The sequence below is a fragment of the Aquila chrysaetos genome, chromosome 8 (assembly GCF_900496995.4).
Source record: "Aquila chrysaetos chrysaetos chromosome 8, bAquChr1.4, whole genome shotgun sequence".
NCBI lineage: Eukaryota > Metazoa > Chordata > Aves > Accipitriformes > Accipitridae > Aquila > Aquila chrysaetos.
The window spans coordinates 18543907-18569160 of NC_044011.1; the positions used below are offsets into that span (position 1 = coordinate 18543907).

Consider the following 25254-nt stretch of genomic DNA (forward strand, 5'->3'; position numbering starts at 1 on the left):
CTCTGGCATCCATAGAAGTGTGAAATACTTGTAGACTTGGTAACAGGATTACACTTGACAATCCCCTAAACCTGGTGACCCCCTATCTAATTGTGGCAGTACTGTCATTCCATATACCCCAAATCTGGTCCAGAAGCATCACGTCAGTCTGGAAGTGGGAAAAATTGGCTTTTGCTCTCAGATCTGTTGCTAATCATCTGTTTCATACGAGTAAGTTAAATTTACCTGTTCAGTTTTTTAAGTCTCAGGGTTTTCTGTCTTGCTTTAACTCACATCCCCACCCTGTATTTCCTGTTTAGATTCTAAGCATTTAGGGGGAAGGACCTATATTATATCTTCATGCTGTGATTAAAACAACAGGCTTCCTTATCACAGAAGACTGATAATGTATGCCAACAGCAATACATCTGGAGATTAGGTTTAAGATTGACGGATTAGCAATAATAAGCATCATATTACCTCCTTTGTTGATACCTAAGGGTGAGTCATCTTCTTCCAACTAATTTACGATATATCAAAATTCAATATTTAGTATCACAAGTATGTGAAATGTGTATGAAAGAGTCTTTCAGGTGGAGACTCCACTTAAGCTTCTAATTTCATCTAAGCCTTACAAGGCACTCCATCCCACTGTACTCTCTCATTGTGTTCTCTGCTGAGACACCCTGCAGTTTAAACTCAGCAAAGAGCACCTACAGAGACTGGGAGCATAAATTAGGTCTCTGAACCATTGAGCTACAACCCTAACTTCGTATTTTTAAAATAACTGTCACCTCTTTGAACACACCTCTGCATGAATACACCACCCACAAGACAGCTACCAGATATGTTTGAAGGACTCCCAAAATTCAAAGGAAGGTTTCAGGAACCTTCCTTCATCTCATTGCCATGCAGAGGGACTTCTAATTTGGTCTCTCTGGAGGCTGCTTTCCAACAAGTTAGAGCTCTCTGAAGTTAACTCTGTTACGCACGCCCATGTACTTGCTAGAGATTCAAGAACAAAATTATTTTCTGTAAAGATTTTCTGAACAATTTTATTGAGATCATTTTCTTCATTTTATATTTTTATATATATTAATTCATATGTATCTATAATTCAAAGAGCAGTTGTCTAAGGCACTTGGAACTGTGCACAGCAGAGTATCCTACAGTACTGTACAACTAGGCAGCACACATTTTTTTACTTGTTAAATAAAAACACCATAAACCAAGCATAATATATGTAGTGTTTAAAAAAGATAATACATAGTCTATTTTTCAGATGACAATATTGGAATATATTTGTATGTATGTGTACATGTATATATAGGTACATACGTATAAAACTCCAAGAAACAGCTATCATTAATTTGTAACAATTCCAGTTATTTACATTCACAGATATCAATACACCTCTGTAAAATGCAGTATCAGATCAGCCACTTCTTCCTAGTTACCATATTCAATCACACTAAGTCAGGCTGCCAAAATACAAGTAAATGCATTCAGTTTATAATTGTTATGTAAAATACACACTGCATAAGCTGAAAAGTTATTGGTATTGATTCTCCACAGCCTCACATATTTCAAAAGTCATTAAACACATGGAAAGTATATTCTAAAATGCCAGCAATTTTAAGCTGATAATGTTTCAGATGCATTTTTTTATAGTTATCAATAACTATCCAGCATGACAGGCAGTGGAGAACCAAGTCTTGAATTTTGTTTGTCTTATTTTACTTGTAAACAGGAACATTTAGTGAAATTCAAGTAAGTTACCTTAGGCATAATTTGTTTCTATTTTTAATTGAATTAATAGAAACAATGAAGTCTAAGAACTGGCCCAGTGCCTATTAATAGGTGACACTCTCTATGACATGCCGCAAAATTTTAATTCCAATGAATTAACGTGAAAACTTAATTTCAGGTGATTGTGGCCTGCTTGCAGTATATTCAGTACATAAGAACCTCCTGGCTTTGCTGGGCCCTCATAAGACCCTACTGGAGCATAACCACCTGCACGGGCATGGATGGGTTATCAGGCCCTCCTTACTGGAGTCATCTCTCAGAGGTGTCCTTGCAGACTTGACTGGAAGAAGCATGTGCACAAGGATTCCTACTACTGAGTAGTACCTTGCCCCACCGTGTTGCAGCTCTCCCAGAGAAATACAGGTTCTTGAATGCCCAGTGTTTAAGGTACAGTTGGGTCTACAAAGCATGGCATACTAATATTGCCATGATTTACTGTTTGAGCAATTGTTCCATAAAAAGCTGGGATGGGATGCAAACTTCTTAGCTCCTGAGAGTACAGCAATGTGGTCTGCAGTGTTCCTGCACCTCTCCTAGATTTGCAGGTTGGTTGTAAATGGAATTCTATTTCTCTGTTAGGGAAAAAAAAAAAAAAATCTTAAGACCTATTTAAATGGTTGCAGGCAATTAGCATGTGCCATCTCTATACACTTCCCACCCCTACTCATGCAGTTAGATGCCCATTCAAACAAGCCATTGGTATCTTTTTATTTCAAATCACACCAGCTAAAATAATTGTCCAAAACACAGTATTTCTTTAATCCCAAAATTTATACAAGTTTACAAATCAATATACCACCACACAAAGTAGTGAAATGAAGAGAAGATATGTTCAGCAACATTTTACTATATTATAACAATATTCAAATGTGGTTAATTTTGACATAGTATTGCAAGACTTTTTAAATATAAAGAATTAAAGTTTGAACAAGGAGATACAGAGAATACCATTCCTTTCTTTGTTCCTATCCAATGCAGTATTTATCTTCTAGAAAATAATGAAATATTGGTGAAATGCTGTATCTAGTTCATATGATCTCTAGTTCCATTAAAATCCTGAAACAAGATGGTAACACTGACAAAGTGAAACAAGACCTTATTAATCATTAAAGTTAATAAATAGAAACCTGTCAAAACATTACAGTGAAATATGTTATTTTTACTCCATTTGTCCCTTTCTCTATATAGATACACTTCCATAAGGTTTGGTTTTGGTTTGGTTTGGTTTTGTGTTTTTTTTCCCAGATGTCTGTTAAATAGAAGCTTTAAGCTATTCCAGGGAACTGACTTTGCTTTTAATTTGATCCTCAAAATATTTTAATATCAACCTAAAAAAATTTTCAGAATTGCTTTTTTTTGTTCATCAAAAGCTAGGTCCCAGGAGTGAGCATTGCACTGAGCTTTGTACAATAAGAATAAAGATAGCAACAATAATGGAGCTAAATGTGGGAGCTCCTAAAGGCAGGAAGCAAGTTTATTCTGTTTTTCACCCTGAGTATGTCTTTTAGTTTACAGCAGCATCACAGGTCTTAACTCCTCGAGATATGAATAAATACAGATGATGTGAAAGCGTTAAAAGACGCAGTTCTGGTATACCTGACAATTTAATGCAAATGTAGGCTTTTAGCTTTGTTTACTTTATCATTAAAGGATTAACAGACATTAAGACACGGGCTCATATTGTAGCCTCTACTTAGGATGCCAGCAGTGCTCAGCCAGACCTGTCCTACTGGTGCAGTCTGCCAGGTACCCGGGTGAGAGCCTGGCTCTCCCTACCCCGGCTCCAACCCACTGCCAGCTGCAGCCGAGGAGGGGGTTTCGCTTGATTCCCAGGCTGCCAGACTAGATAGACGTTTTTAGTCTGTGCTGGCTGGATCTTCCTCCCATTTTATGATGATACAAATTGTGGCTCAGACTATATTTATACTCAGGTTAAGTGACAGATAGTTCGAAACAAATTCTCTGGTGTAGCTGTAGTATTACTAGTCACAGATGTGGGTTGAAGCATCTCTGGTTGAAACAAAGCACTAACCTCACCTGGAAGGAGAGGTCTAGTTTCTGTAATATCAGGGACACTTTAATCCCTTTGTTTCATAGCTTTCATTTAGTTTTCAAGTAAAAAAAAAAAAGTGGTCATGCAATACTGTTTTTACACGTCAACACTGAGGTTGTGGTGCTTCTCTAAGAGCAGCTCAGTGTGGCCAAAGGAAAACGTGGGGCCACCCTGTCCCACACCACATCAGAGGCTGGTAAAGCTCACCACAGCCAGGGACACGCACAACTGTAGGTAAATCCTAAACCCAACAAATAAATACAATCTTGTAGACCCTCAAATGGCTGTGAATACTTTCAGTGATTTTTGAAGAGACACTGCTGCTGGTCCTACCTTGTTTCAAATCGCCAGTCAAAATGGTATTTAGCTTAAATAATTTTTGGGGATATTTGTTGAGTCAACGCATGTATCACAATTCAAGGAAATTCAGATATTTTTCATTTGAAACAACTAATTTCAGTTATAATGACTAATATGTATTACCTGAAAGAAGAGAGAGACAAGAGACATTCTAGAACCATTTCAATTTGTTACGTGAAGATATTAGGATTTGATTAAGCATCCATTCTTCTGCACCCACAGCAACATGCTGCGATGCGTAATCCTACTGATGAATGTGATATATGAGGTCATTTCAGAAACCACTACTTCAAGCTATTCATTTTCTCCTTGTGTGCATGTAGACATCTGAGTTCGTATCTGACTCTGGGGAACATAAGTATGTGTGTAAGATTTGTTGTATGTTGTGGATGACATTTAAATAATTTGTCCAACTTGATAAAAATTAACACATTGATCCCTTTTAGACAGTTGGACTGTACGATGCATTGCACGGAAAGTGTCATTTTTTTCTTTGCCTTTTTTACATATTTTTATTTTTTTCCTCAAGGTTTACTCACTCAGGAGTTTCTCAGGACTTACCCTGATTTTTCCCTTCCAACAGGCATGCAGCACCATAGGCAGTTAGGTACGTGACATATTATTTCCAAAGGGCTGCTGTAGCAACTTGAAGACATTTGAAATCATCAATACAGAGGACTAGGAGATACAGCAGAAACTGACTTCAGGCAGCTCAATAAGGTAAAGCAAATTTGCTTCACTGCACATAGTGACATATCAAAATCTTGTTATTTTTTATTGCATGGATAACACTTTACAGCTGTCATTTCTCTGCCAGTTGATATTTAGAATATAAAAATAGTATGTACAATTCTAAGTCTGTATGTGGGTACAATACACAATGGATAGTTTATAGTTCTAATTCTGCAAGTATACTACATTTTTACATAAGTTCCAATAAAGGCAACTCTTTTTGTCCAGTTACATAAATTTGCTTAAGTAGTTTGCTGAATTGTGGGCCAAAGAATGCATCTAATTATTTATCATTAAAATAATAAGAATTTACATAAGAAATTAAAGATTAGCTCAGCATCTCTGTCCAGGCTAGTATCCTGCATCAAGCAATGGTGTGTAGTGAATACTTAAAAAAAACCCCAAACCCAGCAGGAGGATAGGGAAAGCCTAAGTGATACCTCACCTATGTATCCTCATGTCTTATGGCAAAAATGCAGCTTGAGGAAGTCTGAGCCAGAAGTTGTATCCTCATCTTTGCGTTTTAACTCTTAAAGTGAGAAGGTGGCACGTCTTTCCATCCATGCTCCAGGCCTAGTATAGAGGAATGCCTTCTTGCAAAGTCAATTAATTCACTTCATCCTAAGAGTTTAACAAAGTTTTAGTTTGTGTAACCCATATGTACCCTGACATGTCAGTGGAGCTACTCTCTTATATAAAGTTCATATAGTCTGACCTTACCTTTGCCCAAGTTATTCTGCCTGTGCAACAGCTATCTTTCTGCCTTTAGTATCTTGGCTGCTTTCAAATGTTTCAAAGTGATTAAGGCAACACTGAGGTCTATTTAATTGCTCCACTTGTTTCCTTTGAAGTGAAATACTGTGTTTTATACTTCAAAGTCAACATAGTAGGCCTTTATAGAATTTTGGACACACATTTCTAAATTTGGCAACAACAGCAAAAATTTCAAGCAGGAGAACTATTTATTACGTGCTAGTGTAAGTTTTAAGTTTACTCTTCAAATTCTAAAAATAAAAATTAGGATTCTACCAGAACTGCTGACAAACCTTAACTCTAATGGCCTGATCGTTCTTGTATGATTTAGTGCTAAAGAATACATTTTCACTGCTTCCTTGATGTCCAAGTGGTGTTTCTATATTTATAAAATGATGGGCCTCACAGAAGCTAAACTGTTTTCTGCAAATGGAATCCTAATGGCTCTTATTGATTCCATTAAAAAAGGAAGGTGCTGCTTCCTTTTCTTTGCTACAAGCATGTAGATGGTTATTTTATTTGGTTATTGATATTTTGGTGTCTGTACGTCATTAGATTTTTACTAAAATATAAGTGATTCTAACAGTCATATAAATCTATCATTTTTAAAGAAGAGTTTGTCAATCTCTTTAAAAATAATAGAGTGCCAGCTGTTGGAAAGCACTCTGCTGTTACTAGAAGTGCTCCTACTAAAATAATCCATCCCATTTATGCAAACCTGTTCTTGTTGTAAATATCACTAAAGAGGGAGATCAAATTTTAGCCACCAAATTGCCTTCCTGCCTTTAGGTTGACATCTAAAACAACATCCTTCAATTTTATAAACTAAAAACATTCCACAAGAATCTATTGCAGGTTCTGAGGTAAAAATCACATCTACACAGACCTTTTATTGCCTGAAAAAGAAATACTTACACTTCATAATTAAAAACTAAACAGGGCACATAAAAGACAAAAATAAATTGTAATATGTACACACATTAGAAAGGATAAATAGCAAATATATTGTAATACTGCATTAAATGTATGCATATGTGAATTCCAGACCCCCCCCACAATTGTTGTGTACATTAATTCAAAGGATAAATAAGTGCTAATATAAGACAGAGAATTTCTTAGTGTAAACAACGCCACAGGCTTTTTAATGGGCTTTTGGGCCAGCCTAGAAAAACCATGTATTGCCTTTCACACTCCATACCACTTAATTTTAATAGTACTGTATTCACATGTACAATTTCAAGATAGTATAAAAAATTATGAATCTAAGAAGCATTCTTCACACTCAACAAAAACAGGCTGCAGACACTCTAAGGATTTTCTGTTCACTTTTACAGGACCACTGGCTGAAGACATACGGATTCATCTGTGAGTTCTTCCCCAAAGCAGTGCAAAAGTCCTTAAACGTAAAAGTCACACTAGTAATCACTGCTCAAGCCTACTAGTAAAGACTTTTGTGCCTAATTTCAATTCTGATTTTGGATTCACACCAGCATGATGTCGAAGTTGTCACCACTGCCCGCCATAGGTGAGAAAGATAATGATCCCTCTGGTTTGAATGGCAAGTGACAGACAGCAAGAAGTGTTTCTAAACATGAAGCATTTCATGGCATTCATAGTGTCACGTTATTTGTCCTTCAAATCCTGCTTATGTATTTCTGAGGATCCAGAGTATGTCAACATTAAAAACCAAAAAATATATGACTTGTTCTCTATGAATGTTCAATGTATTTTCCTGAAGCATGCTCATCGGGATTTTAAAAAAGAGCTGAGTTATACTAGGACTAATTTCTGGCAACTATTTACTGGCACCAGAGAAAATTACAGTTCTTCACTAAAGTACTGATGACATGAGGACTTGTGTCTTGCCGTCTTTCTAAGACAGGCTGTGGCCACTAAAAAAAACCAAACATGCACAGTTGCTCACACTCTCAGTTTTTTTAAAAAAATAATTCCTCCCACTGGCCAAGTGCATTGTTACGCAGTCCTATCCATTCCACTTTTCTCTGTGGACTGACAAGCGAAGTCTCTTCCCCCACGCTCTCAGCCCGTTTCACATAGCCCCCTCTCAGTTACCCTCAGCCACAACCCTACGAAGTCTGATGAGTTCCTGGTAACAGGCTCTCAAGCGATTGTCTTCAGCTCTTCCTGACTTGTGGAGCTCCGATGAAGAAGTCCACCGACTCTGTCTGTGCGGGCAAGCCACAGAACTGTCCGTGGTCTGTCTTAACAATGACAAACACTTCATGTGGATTCTCCTCCTAGACAAATCATTTGTCCATTGGTAAAAATGAGGACCACATCCTTCATTAGCCTCAGGGTAAGCTGTAGCACACACTCATACTCAGTCCAGTTCCAGTGCAATCTCAGGTCTTCAGGACGCAATGATTTCCCCAAGAAAACTGTTACATGAAATATGGGATGTAGTCAAACAGTTATGGACGATGAAACCTGAAATGATAAATCATTAAAAAACTTAGAATTGTATTATTTCAACTGACAATGACATTGATCCTCATCCTGCTCTCACAGCTGTTTACTTTTGTTACCTGAACAGAATTATTCCCGGTTTGCCTGATCTGTGTGGGATTAGTCATCCCTACTATTCCCTGCTGTCCGTCTCTCTCTACCAGAAAACCAAACAGGGCTACGGTGTGGCTCAGGCACTGGTGTATGTCTGCCTGGCCATACCATTAACCTGTTACTGTGGTCCCTGGCACAGGTTTGCTTGGGTCAACCAGTGCTCCTCCAGATACTGCCTGGGCATGGCTGGGATTAGCACAGGCCAACAGGCAGACTGTGTATGGGGGGACGTCACCTTTTTGGGGTGAGGGGAAGAGGTTAACTGTATGAATTCAAGCTGTGCCAAGCCTGCTGGCCTCAGGGCCGGAGAATCGTCTTCAGTCTGTTTTGTTTGCCAATATAGATTTAGCCACAATTGCATCTGCTATTTAGAGACACTGTCAGAAAATCAGAAAAGCTTTGCTAAGCCATAAAATTTTTTTTTTTTTAATCCTTGTGCAAAATGAGGCTAACAAAAATTTTGCATTTTTTTAAGTAGCAACAGATTTTATAACACTGCAGATGCTTTCTTCCTGTTAACAGCAGCCAACTGTGGCACTTGAAGGCCCAAATACACCTCACTGTTTTTTAGACTTCTAGGTAGGGCATGTACCTCACTCCAGATTGCCTGTGTGACGGATAGAGAGGTGGGCTGCTCCAAAGGGTGTTGCCAACCTTTTCTAGAATAAGTTAGGAGCCTACAGTAATTGAAATTCTAACTCATTTTAAATGTAATGAATCCAAGCAAAAGGGTAAGAAGGGCAGCAATATCAGGTGCTCAACATCACCAGAATTCTAAATCTCTGTTGAAATGGCTTTAAAAATATATCTATCCATGAAGTAGTAAAAGATGTAGCAACTTTAAGAAAGCATAGGTAATGATGCACCTAACACAGTAGATTACATAAGTTTTTGTTTGACACATTTTCTCTTAACAGTTCCAGAGAAGAGAAGAGAAAATAAGCCACACATTACCCCTGTAATGTGGTACAGTACAATACAGCGATGCATTTCTCAAATAAAGGAAGTGTACACAAAAGCTGAGGTTCACAAGTATGTAGCTCATCTGCTAAGTGAGGGTGCATTGCAAAAAAGACACAGGTTTTTTGTATTTGTGTAGAACAACAATATATCGGACTATATGTAGCATTTCCATTAGAAGCACTTTATAAACATCTACTAATATCCTCTTCCCAAACTTTTATTTATTTCTCTATTTTTAGAAACTCTGTTATGAAATAACAGAAGGAATCAGTCTAACTTACTAGGAGTAGAAAACCAGTTCAACTGACAGTCATTACATTGAATGATGAACAATGAAATCCAGTGTTTTTTCTTTCCCAAGTTTAATATCAAATTTTAACAATTCACAGATACTGTAAATACTGATTATAATATTAAAGCATCTTATATTGAATACATAATAATATAAGAAACTAAATGCTATAAGCTGTTTTTGTTTAATAAGCTGATTCCCTGTTGTCTCATTCTATCACAGAACTTCATGAATAAGCCTTTGTTAACCAGCTGCCAATGCACTTGCCTTTTGGTTTGTATTATCTCAGCGATCTCTTTGAAAAAAATTAAAAGATGAGTAATTCATTCTCTGGCTAGAGACTTGTCTATGGTTTTCTTAAAACAAATCACTTTTGTTGTATCAATCCAAATGTAGTGGTGAACTACATAATTTTTAATGAGAGGTCCCAGAGGAAACAGAATCTCTTTTTATTTTCAGAATTGCAATTGACTTAAAACATCTGTATCTAATTCTGCTCTTAATTAGCTTTTTCTCGTGTTACTCTGCTGACTTCTGTGCAGTGGCTCCACAACATGACCAGTAAAAAAATAAGAGGGTGGAGAGGGAGAAGAGAGCCCGATTTCCCTCAGGTTGAAATTCTTCCAGGACCCTACAGAATCATTGCCTATAATTATCACAGTTTGGCTGTGCCTATTTTTTACACCATTTTCCAAGGCCCTCCTCCTCAAAAAAAAAAAATAGAAAAAAATCACTTTTTAACTGGTTTGTCACTCCATTGGATCCCTGAGATTTTTGGTTCAGCTTTCAAGAATCCAACTGTAATCAGTCTCAACTGTTTTCAATTATCATGAAAAAACAGCCGATTCTTTTTGTGTGACTCATGCCTACCTGTACTTATGCTTCTATATTGCAATGCAAATCAAAAAACATTAACCATGTAAGCATGGTGTTGCACTCCATCTCTCTCAGCACACAGCCAGGTTTCTATTCCTGCTCCTTTTTCTTTCATCCCTTGGGATGCCCGTTTTTTTAAAGTAGTATTTTTATATATTCTGAAGAAGATATACTACCTACTAGCTGAAGAGAAAATGACATCAGAAGTCAAATGAAAATATACATATCTGTGCTTGAAAAGGACATTCTCTAATGGTCAGAATGTGACACTAGATTAAAACCCTGCCTTCTAGGTCAGCTCCTGGATTAAATTTGCTGTCTGTGAAACTGGTTTGATTTTTTGAAAATTAATTTATTCATGTTATATGTACACTGAAGTGAGTTTACAGTATTATAAAAAAAAATCCATGTTTTGGTGAGAAAAACCCCACTGAAGTTATGAAATCAAGCAATGAACTAGGAGATGCCAGAAATCACCAAAGACCCATCTCCCTTTGTGAATTTTCCTTGTGACACTCTATTTAATTAGAGGATTCACACTCACTTGCTCAGGTCCTGAGTTTGATTGAAACAGTAGCAGGAAAAGGAAGGGATCCAGTCTTGGGCAATTGTTTTTATTTGACTTAACTCTGTGTGGAAGTGAAGAAAATAATACCATGTATTCAATGTCGGCTGATCCTAACAGCAAGTTTTGCTTGCTGGTGGCAATTTTCAGCCTTTGTAACCTTGAAGAAATACAAACAGATGCTATGGGGATGGCAGAAAGCGCCTCCCTCCCCCTAGGAATAACTGCCAAATCTGAAGTCCCGCTAAAAACTGTGGACACTTCAGAGCTCTTTAGATAACAATGCTTCAGACAGCATCTTGGTGTTATCCAAAGCAGAGAACAAAACAAATCCAGATTAACACATTAGAAGCAGCAAGCAGAGAATACTACAATCTGTCTTGTTCCCCAGAAACTGCTGCCAGGAGCCTGGGTGACCCTTAGGAAGCTCCACAAAACACTGGTGAGCTTTTCTGAAGTTCAGCACATCATCTAGTTTTCACTTACCAAACGCATCTACAAAAATGTATACTTTCACGAGCAAGGGAGTACTGCCTGAGAATGATGTCCCTTTTTTTGTGCTTGAGGACTGTTAACTTCATCTGCGAGAAATGCTGAGTCCTTTCAAAGGATTATTTTTTAGATTTCCCAAACAATCTTTTTCCATATAGCAACTGATCCACTGCAGTCACCCTCACTGCTGTGTCAACTACCCAACTTCATGGATGGGAGCAGCAACACTGGGAATCCCAACAGAATCAGTGGTGGCATTCAGGTGGGATTCAGGAGGACTCATGGTAGGAATCTACACAAGTCATGACACAACTGCAGAGGACTTGCAGAGAGGCAGAGGGTCGCTGTCATACTCGTCTCTCCAACTTACGCAAGAAGAGAGATTCACCCACCTGGTAAATTGCCGACTCTCCTCATGTACTTCCATTTCTGTGCTTTTAAATTCATTCAGTTCTTTCCGTATTGCTGCCTAATAAACAACAATGATATATGCAACCATAAGAAATATGAATCTCAAGGAAAGTAAAGAGTCTGAAAGGAACCTGGCCCTACTCTTGCAGGTTCCCTTACAGTTCCCATTGTCGTACTGTAATCCACAGGCCTCACACATTTCTGACCATCAACATGAATGACTTTTTTCAATTACAGCTGTTTGGAGCAGTAATTGCAAAGTAAATACAAGGAAACTCAAAGCATCAAACACCAACAATAAACAAAGAAACACCAAATCTACTGCAACGGGTGAACCAACCCCCCCCCCTGAAATATGGCACTTGCTACAGACAAAAATGGGCAAGGGATTGGGTTGCCTTGACAGTCACCTGCAGAATATGCAGCCAGGAGGGGATTATATCTCCAGGCAGAGCCCCTGAGGAGCTGGTGAGTCACGCTGCCTGCACAGGCACTGTACACACAGCAGGGGCCTTCTATCTCCCCCCTGGAGACAGGACTTCAGGGATACAAGATGAATAGCATTTTTTAAAGTGGAATTAGTCACTTGGTTTGATTAGGTTTATGTAAAATTACGTGAAATATTTGGACATTTCAGGCTTGCATTTTCAGTTGGCAGATACTGAGGATCAGCAGAAATTCAGTGCACTTTGTAAATGCCTTGTTGCTTATGTTAAAAGAGTGATAAGCAATTTGCTTCATCAAGTAACAAGTACAATTTCTGAAATAGACCAATATATACTACAAGGACTTTGGTTTCTATGCCATATGCTTTCCTACCTTCACTGTGAAATGAAATGACAGTTTATTCTTACTCACTCTTTTATTTCACCATTTTAAATGAAAGCAGTATCATTTCATTAATCGCTAAAGAAATCTCACCTGATGTGCATGCCTTTCAATGCAGAACAGACAAGCAGTAGGATAAAATTATAGCGTCACCAGACTGCTGTCTCATAAATGAGAAACTTCATCTTAAGCAGGGGATGGTTTAGCCACAACAGCATGCTTACACGAGGCTGCTGTAATAGCTAGGAGAGAGACAGCTGTTTCTGAGCACCGAATCAGCAGCAAAGACACCAGAGCTCTAGCTCCGTAATATAGTTACAGTACAATTTTCTGCTCCCACTGGAATTAGAAAAATTAATTCCCTGGGAAAAAAGGGCAAGGGAGTTTCCAGGCAAGCCGGGGTCTGCCTTTCTGCTGAGGCCAACAAACATGGGGGTCACAGAACAAGCCTTGGGCACCTGTTCATTATAAAATGAATTGAGATTAAAAACTGCTACCCTCAAGTAGGTAGGAAAATCCCACTGTTTTTTCTAGTGCAGTTTACCTCACTGGACCTAAGTGAAAGTGGAGGTGCTGGGTGCCCTAACTTCCCACAGACTATGTGAGGACTAGAGAGTGCTCAGCACCTCCCAGAACCAACACTGACAAATGCTTCTGGGTACATTTTTAATGTCTCCACCTTGACTTGATATGAGATTCTCCTTTGACTGTCAGATGAGCTGGCATTAATATTAAAATATAAGCTGAAATAAAATCAGTTCTTCACAGTCCTTAGCTAAAAGACAGTGGGTTCTTGCACATATCACTCTTCATGCCAAGCACCTCGCAAACAATTTCCATAAAAGTTGGTTCAGACCCAGTGCTAAAAGGGCCAGCACTTTTTTATACATAAATCCTACAGCTTTCCGCTTATGAAGTGGTATAGGAGGGAAATGGAAGAGTGTTTTACGGTAATCTTTGAGTGATCTGTTTTTTAAAAGAGAATCACAGAGTCATTTGTCTCATCCTTTGTAGTTAGGCAGAAGAACTATTAGCTGCAGCATGTTGGGGGCAAACTTCCCAAGAAGGTGTGCTGCACGCACACGGTCAGCTCCTGCGCTGACAGTTGTGGCCAAGAACACTTAGCAGGATGAAGCAGCTTCTACCTTTTTTCACTTGAATGAGTTGCAAAAGTAACTCTTGGTGGCAGTGACACAGGCTTCTGCCTGCAGAAACCTTGCCTGAATTCCACAGGCTGTGGCCATCTTTGCTAACAGCATGTACCTGGCTTAGGAAGGCTTTAAAAATGCAAGAAATTCTGGCCTGAACTGCTGTAATGGAGGTGGCAACTACACTCCTAATAAGCACCTGAGTGGGTTTTCTTAGCTGCGAGCAGCAGATGCACAGTAGTACCATGACAATCTCGCTGCCTCCAGCAGATGTCATTCGTGATGCCGGCATCAAGAGAATGTAAACCAGAGGAAAGCTCCCCAAAAGTGACAGATGCAAGTATTTTCTTATAATCTACATTTGTCCCTTGCCTTGTCTGCGGGAGTTAACCTGGCCCAAGGCTTGTCAGCACGACGGTCGTAATCTGGAGAATCTGTGACCTCCACGTACTCGTTAAATCGAAGGATTCTTCTTGCTTGAAGTTCAGCCACTGTAGGCCTCAGGCTGAGCTGTAAGCGGGAGGCAGAAAATAGTATTTTTAATAAGATGAAATAAAATAAAATAAAAGCTGAGGGTATGATGTAATCTCAAGAGAACTTTAATGGTATTTCTAAATAGGGTCACTTTCAGGTGTCTAAAAAAAGGCACCATCCTGGGAGTATTGCACAGGAATGGAGAAGCAGCACAACCTAATTTCTTCAATTATAAAAATAGTCTTTATCAGGCAGGTCACAGAGAATCATGACAGTTATCCCTGGAATATTAATTGTGACTTTGCAACTGTCACACCATTTACCCCACTAGACAGTAGGTCCATTTGCATTAACAATAACACAGTCTGCTGTGTTCAACTATAACACTGAAAATAAGCAGGATTTGGAGATGCCTGCCTAACTAAAAAAATTGGTTTTGAACATCTGGGGGTCATTATGATGCCAAATGGTTTCAGTCACCTCAAACAATATTCACTTTAATTAACGAAGTATGATCACATTAAGGAAACTGTATTTTTGCAGAGAAGGGCAGACTACGGATACGTATGAAAAGTCCCCCCATCCTCTCCTAGAGTGAGCTCCCAAAGTCAGGGCAGCAGATCCATAACTGCTTTCTTTCCAGGGACAATGAGCGCAATCCCACCTGCAGCAACCAAGACCACTGACGTGGTTAGAAGAACGGTGAAGGGATTTCTTAGGGCCCACACTGCTTTGCTGCCCTCTCCACTGCTCTAGGGAAGAGTGGATCTACAGGCGTGGCTGCCCTCGAACACACGTGACAGCAGTGCTCAGGCTCAGAGGGGAAACACGTGTCATTTCTCTCCCCTGCTGACATGGACAAATACTAAGCATGGCCAGACTCTGTATGCTTTTCCAGGTATGGGAAACTGGACAGGATGGAGTTTCCCCCAAGACGGACTTGGCTTGTACTGCTTTTTAAACAGATTTCTAATCTGGGGGCATGACTGATGGACATTTGCAGTAATATATACACACTGATTTTTAGAATCTTATAAAAAATAATCCTATGTACACAAATACACAATACAAAAAACACATCATCACCTTTCTACTGAGTCTACGTTTTATTTCTCTTTTGGCTTCCTGTTCCTCTTCTTCATTCTTCTCTGTTTTCAGAAGAGATAAAAAGGAGTGAATATTTAAGTATTATAACTGCACATACTGTGTATTTCTCTTGGTTGAAAGCTTCAGGACTTCAAGTCCTGGCTCATGTTTCCTCATATTTCTGCATGTGTTGTCTGTTTTTTGGATTTTTGTGTGCTCTCATTTCTTTTCCCTATCCTCATTTCCCTCGATTCTGTAGACATCTCAAGTCACCACTGTGGGTCAGGAACACAGCAAAGAGGAGGCATCTGTAATTTTCTTTCTGTGTAACAGCAAACAAGAATTACCCTGAAAGAGCCGCCTAATGTTTCAATTACTTGTCCTAACATTAAAACTACTGTTGCTTTTACTTCCAACATGCCACCTATTGACTTTAGAGTAAGAGTCTAATTATTCCTAAGGGTCAAGAAAAAAGTTTGCTCTGAGTATCTGAATCAGCCAAGTGTCCTCTGCTGCTACAGGATGCAATCAATCAATGAGAATCCATTTCACTGTCATTTGTTAGTGCAAATTGGTTTTGTTACTTTAATTTTTTTTTTCTAGTTTTATAATGATTCAGCGTTCAAGCCCTCTTGGTTAAGGGCCACTAGCTAGACCAAATGAACAAGTATAGCAGAAAAAGACATGCATTTTTTGAATGTATTTGGGCATGAGACAGAAATGTGCTTTTAACAAACTTCTGTGCTAAACAAACTGGATTTCTTGAGTGCCAGTGAAAAGCACACTTACAAAGGCATGTTCATACGGACTCAGCATTTTTTTTAATTGATGTACATTTTGAAGGATAATGTTTGCCCTTTCAGTCCACCTCTGACAGTTATATGCAAAGCTAGCTTTTGTTGTGGCTGAAATATCCCACCTAGAGATATCTGTAAAATCCTGATCCTGTTTTATTCGTGGTTGGTGGTTATGGACTCCACGCTGCAGTTCAAGGCTAACTATAAATTCAAAGGAATTAATTTGTCTGTTGTGGATGGAGCCAACCTGTATAGATGAAAAGGCAGTTTTAAATCCTGGTATAGTCCGATTTGCCCTGTCTGCTATGGCCAGCCTGCTGTGGTAGCACAGGCAACCTGGCCGCAGAGGACCTTCTGTATCATGACTGATACACTGGAGGCAACACTACGACAGGACACCTCATGGTACTTGCAGATCTCCTTTGCTAACTCAAAGGCTGTCATGTAAAAAGAATACAAAGGAAAGGGGAAGAGGAACAAATGATAAAAAAGAAAAAGAAGAAAGTTACAGTAGGAAAAAGGTGATGCCAGCCCAAGACCTGCTCTGTGGGAAGAGTCCAACATCAACGCCAGGTTTCCATCAGCCAGATGCAATCACACAGCCTTGCTGCCAGGATTAGGTTGGAACTCATGTTGATGGTGATTTTACCGAGATACTGAAATGTGGATGTAATTTATGGTTTATTAATAGCTTTTCTCTTAAACGGTGAAGAGATGGATGGCCTGTTTCCATAGAGGAACTGTAAACTGACTAAAACTGAAGAATGGAGAGTTAAAGATTAATCTACGTTTTAAAATTTTTTATTAATATATCTATCAATAAACAAGTTGGGTGTATTTAAAGACTTATGACTTTAAATGAGAACTCTTTTTATAACATCTTCACCTAACAAAATCAAAAGCTCTCCAGCTGTTTTAGGACAGACAAATGATCCGTAGACTTTTGTTTAAACATACTGTCTTTGCAATCAATAGACATAGTAACTGAGGTAATTAAACACAAACTATTAATTTGGGGTTCCATTCACCTGGGAATCATTTGACATAAAAAATTTTCTCCCTTCAATGAACTAAGTTGCTTAAGTCCTACCTCAGAAATTCTCCAGTAGCAGACACAGCAGAAGAAAATGCAGCTGGATATACACATCGCTGTACTGCTTTTTCCTTAATTTAGTTTGTAAAATACATTCTGCATTATTCATATCTTGACATTTCTTTGCTATCTAAACCACAGCATCTCCTAAGAAGCACCAAGAAAACGCCTGATGTAAGAAATAGGAGCTCACATTGCTTAATGCATACCTTAAGAAACAACTACCAACAGCACGGGCACCTCAAACAGTTTTTCTATATTCTGGGGGAGGATAAAGTAACTCCAAAATGTTGATCTGGACATTTAGGAAGGTTGAAGGTTAGCTGCCTATCCCATCCTGCGAAGCTACCTCCCTGTGGGTAGCAGTTTGACTGCACAAAGGGATAGCTGGACATGGGAAACCACCTAGAAACGGGAGATGAGCAAGTCCATCATCTTAGCTGCTGGGCAGAGGGTCCGGGCAGGTCCTGGAGCAGGCTGTTGAGGAGAGCTGGCAGCCCACCTTTTGGAAGACAATTCTAACACCAGATACCAACACTAGGCACCAGGAGCTTCCTTCACTCCTGGTCAAAGCAGGAGGAGATCGAACCCATGGGGAACACGCAGGCTTCTGCATGAGAGGTCAGGGGGCAGCATGTGTTTTGTACCTTCGAGTTGTTTTACTTCTAGGAATAAAACACAAGAGCTAAAGGAAAGGGACTGAAATCTGGTGGCTGCTGCTAAGATACTGAATCCGCTCTTTGGCAAATGGCCCTCCGTCTACGGCACTGACTCATACCTAAAGCACCTATTTCCCATCTCCAGCCTGCTGGGCAGTGTTGCTTTAAGCCCGGTGCTACAGAAACACTGCCCCTATACAAATTCCTACCAACAGTAAAACCTACAGCGTTATTTTTGGTCTTTTAAGGTAAAAGTTTTGAAAGTTGCCGTAGTGAGTTAAGAAGATGCGTGGTGCTAAAAATAATGGGTCTGGTGCTCCTGCTTCCTTCAGGTGTTGTGGAAAATTCCAGCCGGAGGGCCAAGTTTTGACTGCAGGTATGAACGGACTCACTTGCCCAAACAGGAACACATTAATGCACGGGAACATACTTCTGACTGCTTTCCACCTTAAAAACAGATCTAATCTGTGTGATGTGGAGAAAGAAAACATAAACACAGAGTTCCCAGCTGCAAGTCCCCTCCTCAGATGTCCCGCTGCTGCCTTACTGGCAAAGGCCCAGCCCAGCGAGCACCCTTTGCTTGCAGGAGTCTCCAGTTAGATCCCAGCAAAACTATGGTTTCCCTCCTTCCCCGCCTGCAGCTCCTAGCAGGTCAAACTGGGAGTTGACTCCTAACTGAAACAATTTTGTTTACCATCACTTATCATGGCCTTCAAGTTAAACAATCCACCGGTCAAAGCCGAACAAGCAGCTTCCCTGGCATCTATACATTATTGCTCCTGCAGCTTTTGCCATGTTAAATCTGGTCACCTTCTGTTCTGTGGGACATTTGTTTCATAGCAGAAGGGGAAAAGAGATGAGAGAAATTGTTCTGCCTGAGGACTGCTCCGTTCTTGACCAGAAAGTACTCTCAGAGCGTAAAACCGAACTTTCCATTGTGTCCCTATGGGATTAGCTATGTTTAGACTTCTCTGCAGGCTTGCTAGGGAAAGAGAAAGAAAAGACAAACAAAGCGCTTGCCTCTTGCAGTGCTCTGGAATGCACAAAGTGGTTTCTCTTTCCTGGTTTTACAAGGAAAGATAACCATTAATATTTCTTAACTAGCATCAAGAGCTAAACCCTGTTTTCTACAAAGCCAGTACTGGCAGGCATGCAGGTGCACAGTACAAGAAGTTCACTGTCCCTTACAAATACAGGAAAAAATACAGTTATCTTAATCCGAAATTCTGGGAAGAATAAAAAGTTTCTTTGTCATAATGCAATACTATAAATACTACTGGCTCAAAGCCAGTACACAAGAAACCTGCCTTTATTAAAACCACGGGGCTTTATCTATTCCTTCAAGTGGACTCTTGAGTTATCATAACTTTGTTTTAGTGTGAGAAGACTCAGGAGTCTGGATAGTTTTATCCAAATTGTTTTTATAGAAATCCGCCTGCAAAGTCTTGCGATAGTACTTGGTCACAGGATTTTCAGTAACTGGTTTATCTGGAAGTATTATCAAAACAAAACTTCTTGCAAGACAGATTTCCTCACTAACTGGAAATACAAAAAAAGAAAAAATATGGACTTTTTCTGAACCTCTTAAAAGATCTGGGTTGAACTTAATCCTGAAATAAACATTTAGACCTTTACCACTTAATGTAACCTCAAAGTCTGACAAATATTACTCAAAACAATACTTTCCCTTAGCTGTAGTTTACATACACGCAATAATATAACCCCTTCTCCCCATCCACTGCTTAAAAATAGGAGCAAGGAAGCTTTATGAAAGAAATCCCAACTTATTCACAAAAGCTGCCCGCAACAACAAAGGCATTTAAGAGATGTAAACATTTTCAAATGATCCACAGGAAGGGAATGTAATAATTTTGATAAATAATACGAGTGCTTTAGAGCTGAGATAGAACTTGCACCCTGCAAGGGCTCTGAGTCAGACTGTCACCACAAACCCTGGCTTGCTGTGGTTCACTTTGCTTTTTACATATCACTGTCAACTCATAACATTTTGTATCTCGGTGATGAGCAAAAAGCAGTTTTGGATTCTCCACGTGCTCGTCGATGATGCTGTGACTTTTTGTGATTTATAAAGCTGCTTCCCAGCCTTTATTTCTTGCTCTCCCTTGCCTCTTTAAGACAGCCCCCCGGCAGCAGCAGGGGAGGACGGCGGGAGGCATTGAGTGCAAAGCCTGGTACGCTGCCAAAAGCTTAAAGTAAACAAGCTGAAACAGGAGAAGAAATCTATTAACTGCTTTCCAGTCTTGAGCTACTTACTGCAAAATCAGTGAACGGAATAAACAATAGCAAAAGGGATATTAAATACATCGCAGGTTGGCTGCTAGATTAGTTATCTTGAGACGAGCGAGACAGAGGGGGCAGTGAGGAAGCCCAGCTGGTGCTCCCAGCTCAGTCACCATGCCCTGGCCCACCAAAGATGTTTTGGAATTACCTTTCTCACATAGTCCAGCATGATCAGTTTGTCACATAAAAAAAGTTCATATTTCAAAATTTATCTTTATTTATCTATGCAATCTATAGGTTCAGAAACTATGTCTTAGAAAGTCTATTTGCATTATGTATCGGACAGGAGTCCCCTGACCCCTCTCCTGTGCACCATAATGCAGAAACTGTAGCTTCCTTTTTCAATAAGACATGGCACTATTTGGCTTTTGAAAGCTTAGACAACAGCAGTGGGATTTCATTAGCATGGGTGGTTGCCTGAAAGCCGATAATTGCTATGCCTCCTTGATTTGCTGGCCTGAGCAGGTGACAGAATGATCAGGCCACGGACTTTGTCAGGTAAACAGCCCATTTGCTTTTCTTTCATTAGCATGCTGTGCACCAGGGTTGCACAGATGAACTCCAACTTTTCTGAACGATTGCTGGAAATTAACGGTATTATACCTACTTCTTTGGTTACATCAAGTTTAGAAAGTTCTTACACCTTAAGAATAGATGATGTTTTGGATTTGTTTCTATATGTGAAAAGCTTCCATGTGCATTTTGGTTTTTTATTTCTTCTACTTAAGCATCAAGCACTAGCTACCCTTGCAGAATGAACACAGGGCTAGAGGAGCTGGGCATGACAACTGTTACAGTATGTGTTTAGGTAATGTCCATATTACGGAAAGATTCATAAAGGAAGAAAAAAATGCCTGTTCTGAAGTGTTTGCCAGCCTAAGAACAAAACCAACATGAGTAAATGGGAGTATAGGTATAGAGGGTAAACATTCAATGTACTTCATTCCTCTGCCCTATTTGAATTATAGGCTTAAATTTTTCAAGAGGGATACTGAGGAAGGATTTCATCAACGGAAAGATATTCAGTGAGAATGTCTCATGCAAGTTTCAGTACAGAAGATGTCAGAAGTGGATATGAAGGCCAGCATGCTGAAGTAGTTGGCATATACCTATTCACTTGCCCTTGAACACCTTTCCTCTTTCTACTCCACCTTCCAATCTCTGCCCTTATATCCCACCCCTGCCTCCTACTGATATTCCCTCCTCCTCCTCCTTCTCCTCCTGAAAATTAGGCAGGAGTTTAACCAGCCTAGAACTACTTCTAAGGGGTATCTAAGTCATTCCTGGTCTTTCGGACCAGCTTCAAGAAGTGGGATTAAGAAGACAAGCAAATTCAGCATCTTGAATATATGCAATTTTCACAGCTACTGTTACAGGTTAGCATATAGATCTGGTGTCGACAGGTTATTTTCTAGAACACAGTTTCTCTCCAGTTATCTCTCCAGGCTCTAACACTACAGCAACAATGACAGGCTTCCATATGAATCCAACATATGCTCACTTTCTAAGTAAATACTAGCTGAAACCTGAATAAAATACTTACGCTTTAGGATATTTCTTTGCTCTAGCTCTTCAGTTGTAGGCCTCTGGCTAAGTCTCCTGTGAGAACAAAGTAAGTGACTGATTTAAAACCAGATCCAAATAACACATTATGATTTGTAATACAGCTTAAAAGGTGTTTCTCACGTGGGCATGCTACTCTTTCCCAGCAGAGGTATTCGACAACACAGGTAATTTCCAGACACAGTTATAATAATTGTGCATGTAACCACAGTATCGAGTGGCCATTTGTTTTAAAAGATGTACTATTGCCACTCAAACACATAAATAACTGATACTTGCATAGTACTACAAAAATTGTACCAGCAAATTTAAACACCCCCTCTTATGAAAGAGTTCATAAACCTTTTTTGTCCCCAAGCACTGTAATTATGATAAGCTTGCTCTGCAATTGTAAGATTATTCTCAGATATTTTGAATGCAAATCCTATTAATTATTTAAAAATCAAACCAACCAACATAAGCTGCACATTCCTCACTGATTTGTATGTACAATACAACTGGGAGTTTTAACTGAAAGTTAATTTTATTTAGTTACCTATATATAACAACTGCCATTAAAAAAGACCAACCCTGAGATACTGATTTTCTGGTTTGTGTAGTGGAGGACATGGTTGGTATTGTCTCTATGTTTACTAAACAGGTTCACTTGTCCACTTGAGAAAATGAGCAAGACAAATTTCAGCTGTAAAATTAATTTTGCAGATTTGTTAAACATAGATGCCTTTCTGCCCAGCACACCTCACTGCAGTTTATCTTCAGCCTCATGAAACCCATCTCATTCAAACCATGCTTGGACTTTCAGATTTGGCAGGGAGGACCGGCAGGTTTACCCCATGTAACCAGCCCCGGCTGTAGGAATTCCCAGGCCGGGACCTGACCTGACCCTGACCGAGCTGTGGGAACAGGTCTCCCATCAGTCCTCGATGCTGACCCCAACGCCAGGAATTTTTAAGGAACTGGCGTCAAACTTGGTTGTGCTTTCAGGCATGACCACGGCCCTGACACGCACGGACACTGCCTCCTGCTACCAAAGCAGGGCTGCGCGGGGAGCGTGCCAGCTTCCAGGCAGAAGCAGCAATGTCCCTTGCACAAGGAGCTCGGGGCAGGAACCGGAGCGACTTCTGCAGTTCAAGCCTCCAAGGGAGCACCGACAAGCAGGATGTGATCACCGGAGCTGGGATTCGGTCAGGAGAGCGGTGATAACAACCACGCCACTTTATCAGCAGAAGAAAAATGACCCTTGAGCTCTACACAATAGATGTATCACTCTGATGGGTAAGGGATGAAATAAACGACTTAGCCAGCCAGCCGGTTCGCAGAGCAACTCAGCTCATCTTCTAAGTGCTGATGCAGGTCTGCCGTACTCTGTGCTGGACTACCCAGTATCTGGAAATCTCCAACAAACACAGGACATCCTCCAAATCTGTCTGGACAACATTTCTGAGCACAAGAGAAACAAGGACAGGTCTGGGAAAATCCAGACATGCTGTAGTCTATTCTCAGAGACCACAAAAGCCAAAATTACCATTTATGAGGATTTTTTTTTAAAAAGCTTCTAAAAATGCGAGTGAAAGTTAGTGATTTTTTATGCAACATTCTCAAGTCCAGGAAGAGAAAGTAACATATATCGCACAGCAGTTAAACAGCATGAGAAAGACATGCCTCAGAGGTGGGCACAGTAAAACACCAAACACTGACCTACAAAGTCAGCCTCCTTCCATTTCTTTTGCTGGAACCAGCACATGAAAAATGAAGGAGTTAGAGGGCAGGAGGAGGATGGGGAGGGCCAGAAGGGACAAACATGCACAGGCATGCTCTGTGTGTCAGGAACTACTAGTCCATCTGAGATGGGTATATACAAGTGCAAGTCCCTGCTAACCAATCTGAGAAAAAGCTTGAACCATGGCACCGATTACTATGGAGTCACTCTTATCCTCTTCTTTTTTCTTTTCTTTTTTAAAAACCAAACAACCCAAAAACCAAGAAGCTCTCAGATTTGTTACTTGCAGAACAAAAATGCATTATTGATTGACATTTTAAAGCTTTGTGAGAAATAAAAATACTGTTTTCCAGACAGCTGTACCACAAAGATCCTGCACCACATATTGGGCTGCATTTAAAACGTGAACCCAGTGTTCTTGATTCTCTTCCTCCACCTCTGCCCAGTGAAACCACATTTACTGTGCAACTGATACCTCACTAGCTTCGTTCCAATCTGGTGTCTGATTTCCTGCCTCTCCTCTTCAGAGGTACGCTGCAAGATGTTTTTGTCTTCTAATTCTTTCTTAGATGGTCTGTTGCCAAGTTTGATAGCAAGAGTATCCCTACGACGAATTTTACTTGCCAAAGAGCCTGAGGAAAGGAGGAGGAGGGTAGATTTACTTCATTCATGCTTAGGTTACAGACACAAACTCTGAGTAAGAACCTTCATACCTCCCCAAAGCAGCCTTGTTCCCACATGCAGGAGAGGAATTTTAATAAACATCAAAAGAAAAATAGTTTTAGCTCAGTTCAAAACAATAAAAAGCTGAAAGGCTTGGATGAAAAAGCTACCAGCGGAATTGACAGAGGAGTTTTACAAACATCACTTGTCATCTGTGAAGTGATAGGATAAAAATGACAAATCTACACTTGAGTGTCTTTGAAGTCTGGTACATTACAGGTTGGTTTATTTATCTAGTTAGTACATCTAGCAACGTGCTGCTCTTTTTCTTCAGCCTTAAATGGTTTAGTCTCATTCTGTCATCATTTCCCTCATTCTTTCAAATTTTTTTCAATCGAATACCACTTAGTTCTTGTACAGTGGTTCTCATCTTTAACTGATTTGTAAATTACAACAAAAAATACAGTTTAGAAAAGTGCTCTGAGTGCTTGTAAAGTAACCTAGGCAGGAACCCCGAGGCACCAAAGCAATCTCTTCATCCATAAAGCAGATAACAGTAGGGACAAGGGCCATGCAATTTTGTCAGCCTTAGCTTCAGCCAGCTGTGAAAGGAAGGGTATTTTTCACAGCCTTTATTCCTTCCCTTGTCTCTTGCTCTTCTGACTGAGGGGGCTACATATGTCCTAGGTCGCCAGATTTTCACCACATAAGGCAGTCTGGTAAAACCACAGGCTCCCAGCTCACTTCTCATAAGACATCGTGCTGCTGTCTGAATACATGAATTTTTGGTTGCTACCGCTTTGGATCGTATTCAAACCAAACGCAGAACTGCAGAAGACTTCAGCCTCTTGAGCTATCTGGTGCTTTACCTTCTGCTGCACTAGTAGCCAAGGAAAAAAAAACCAAAACCGTTCATTTTTTCTCACCCCCCTTCGGTACACAGCACTTTTGTGTTCAGGCCTTCTTCACTAAGCACAGTGAAGCACCTCCTCCTGAATGGCTGAGGGCAAGGCTCTCAAGCCATGGTTTGACGGTCATTTTATTCTGACGTAAGGCC

The 25254-nt window shown here is 39.9% G+C and overlaps 1 protein-coding gene across 5 annotated transcripts in view; it reads right to left on the reverse strand.

The window, feature by feature from the left end:
- Positions 1-2471: 2471 nt before the first annotated feature.
- Positions 2472-25254, reverse strand: part of PHACTR2 (phosphatase and actin regulator 2) — a 144560-nt gene continuing 121777 nt past the window's right edge. For 4 of the 5 annotated variants that reach the window (XM_030022228.2, XM_030022231.2, XM_030022230.2 and 1 more), the window contains 6 exons: positions 24010-24166; positions 21795-21850; positions 15402-15463; positions 14214-14351; positions 11847-11923; positions 2472-8134 (listed from right to left, as the gene is read on the reverse strand). In XM_030022228.2, coding sequence (XP_029878088.1) covers positions 8119-8134; positions 11847-11923; positions 14214-14351; positions 15402-15463; positions 21795-21850; positions 24010-24166 — 506 coding nt within the window. In that variant the 3' untranslated portion in view covers positions 2472-8118. The remainder of the gene's footprint in view (positions 8135-11846; positions 11924-14213; positions 14352-15401; positions 15464-21794; positions 21851-24009; positions 24167-25254) is intronic. The other variant, XR_005932974.1, reaches the window with a different exon arrangement.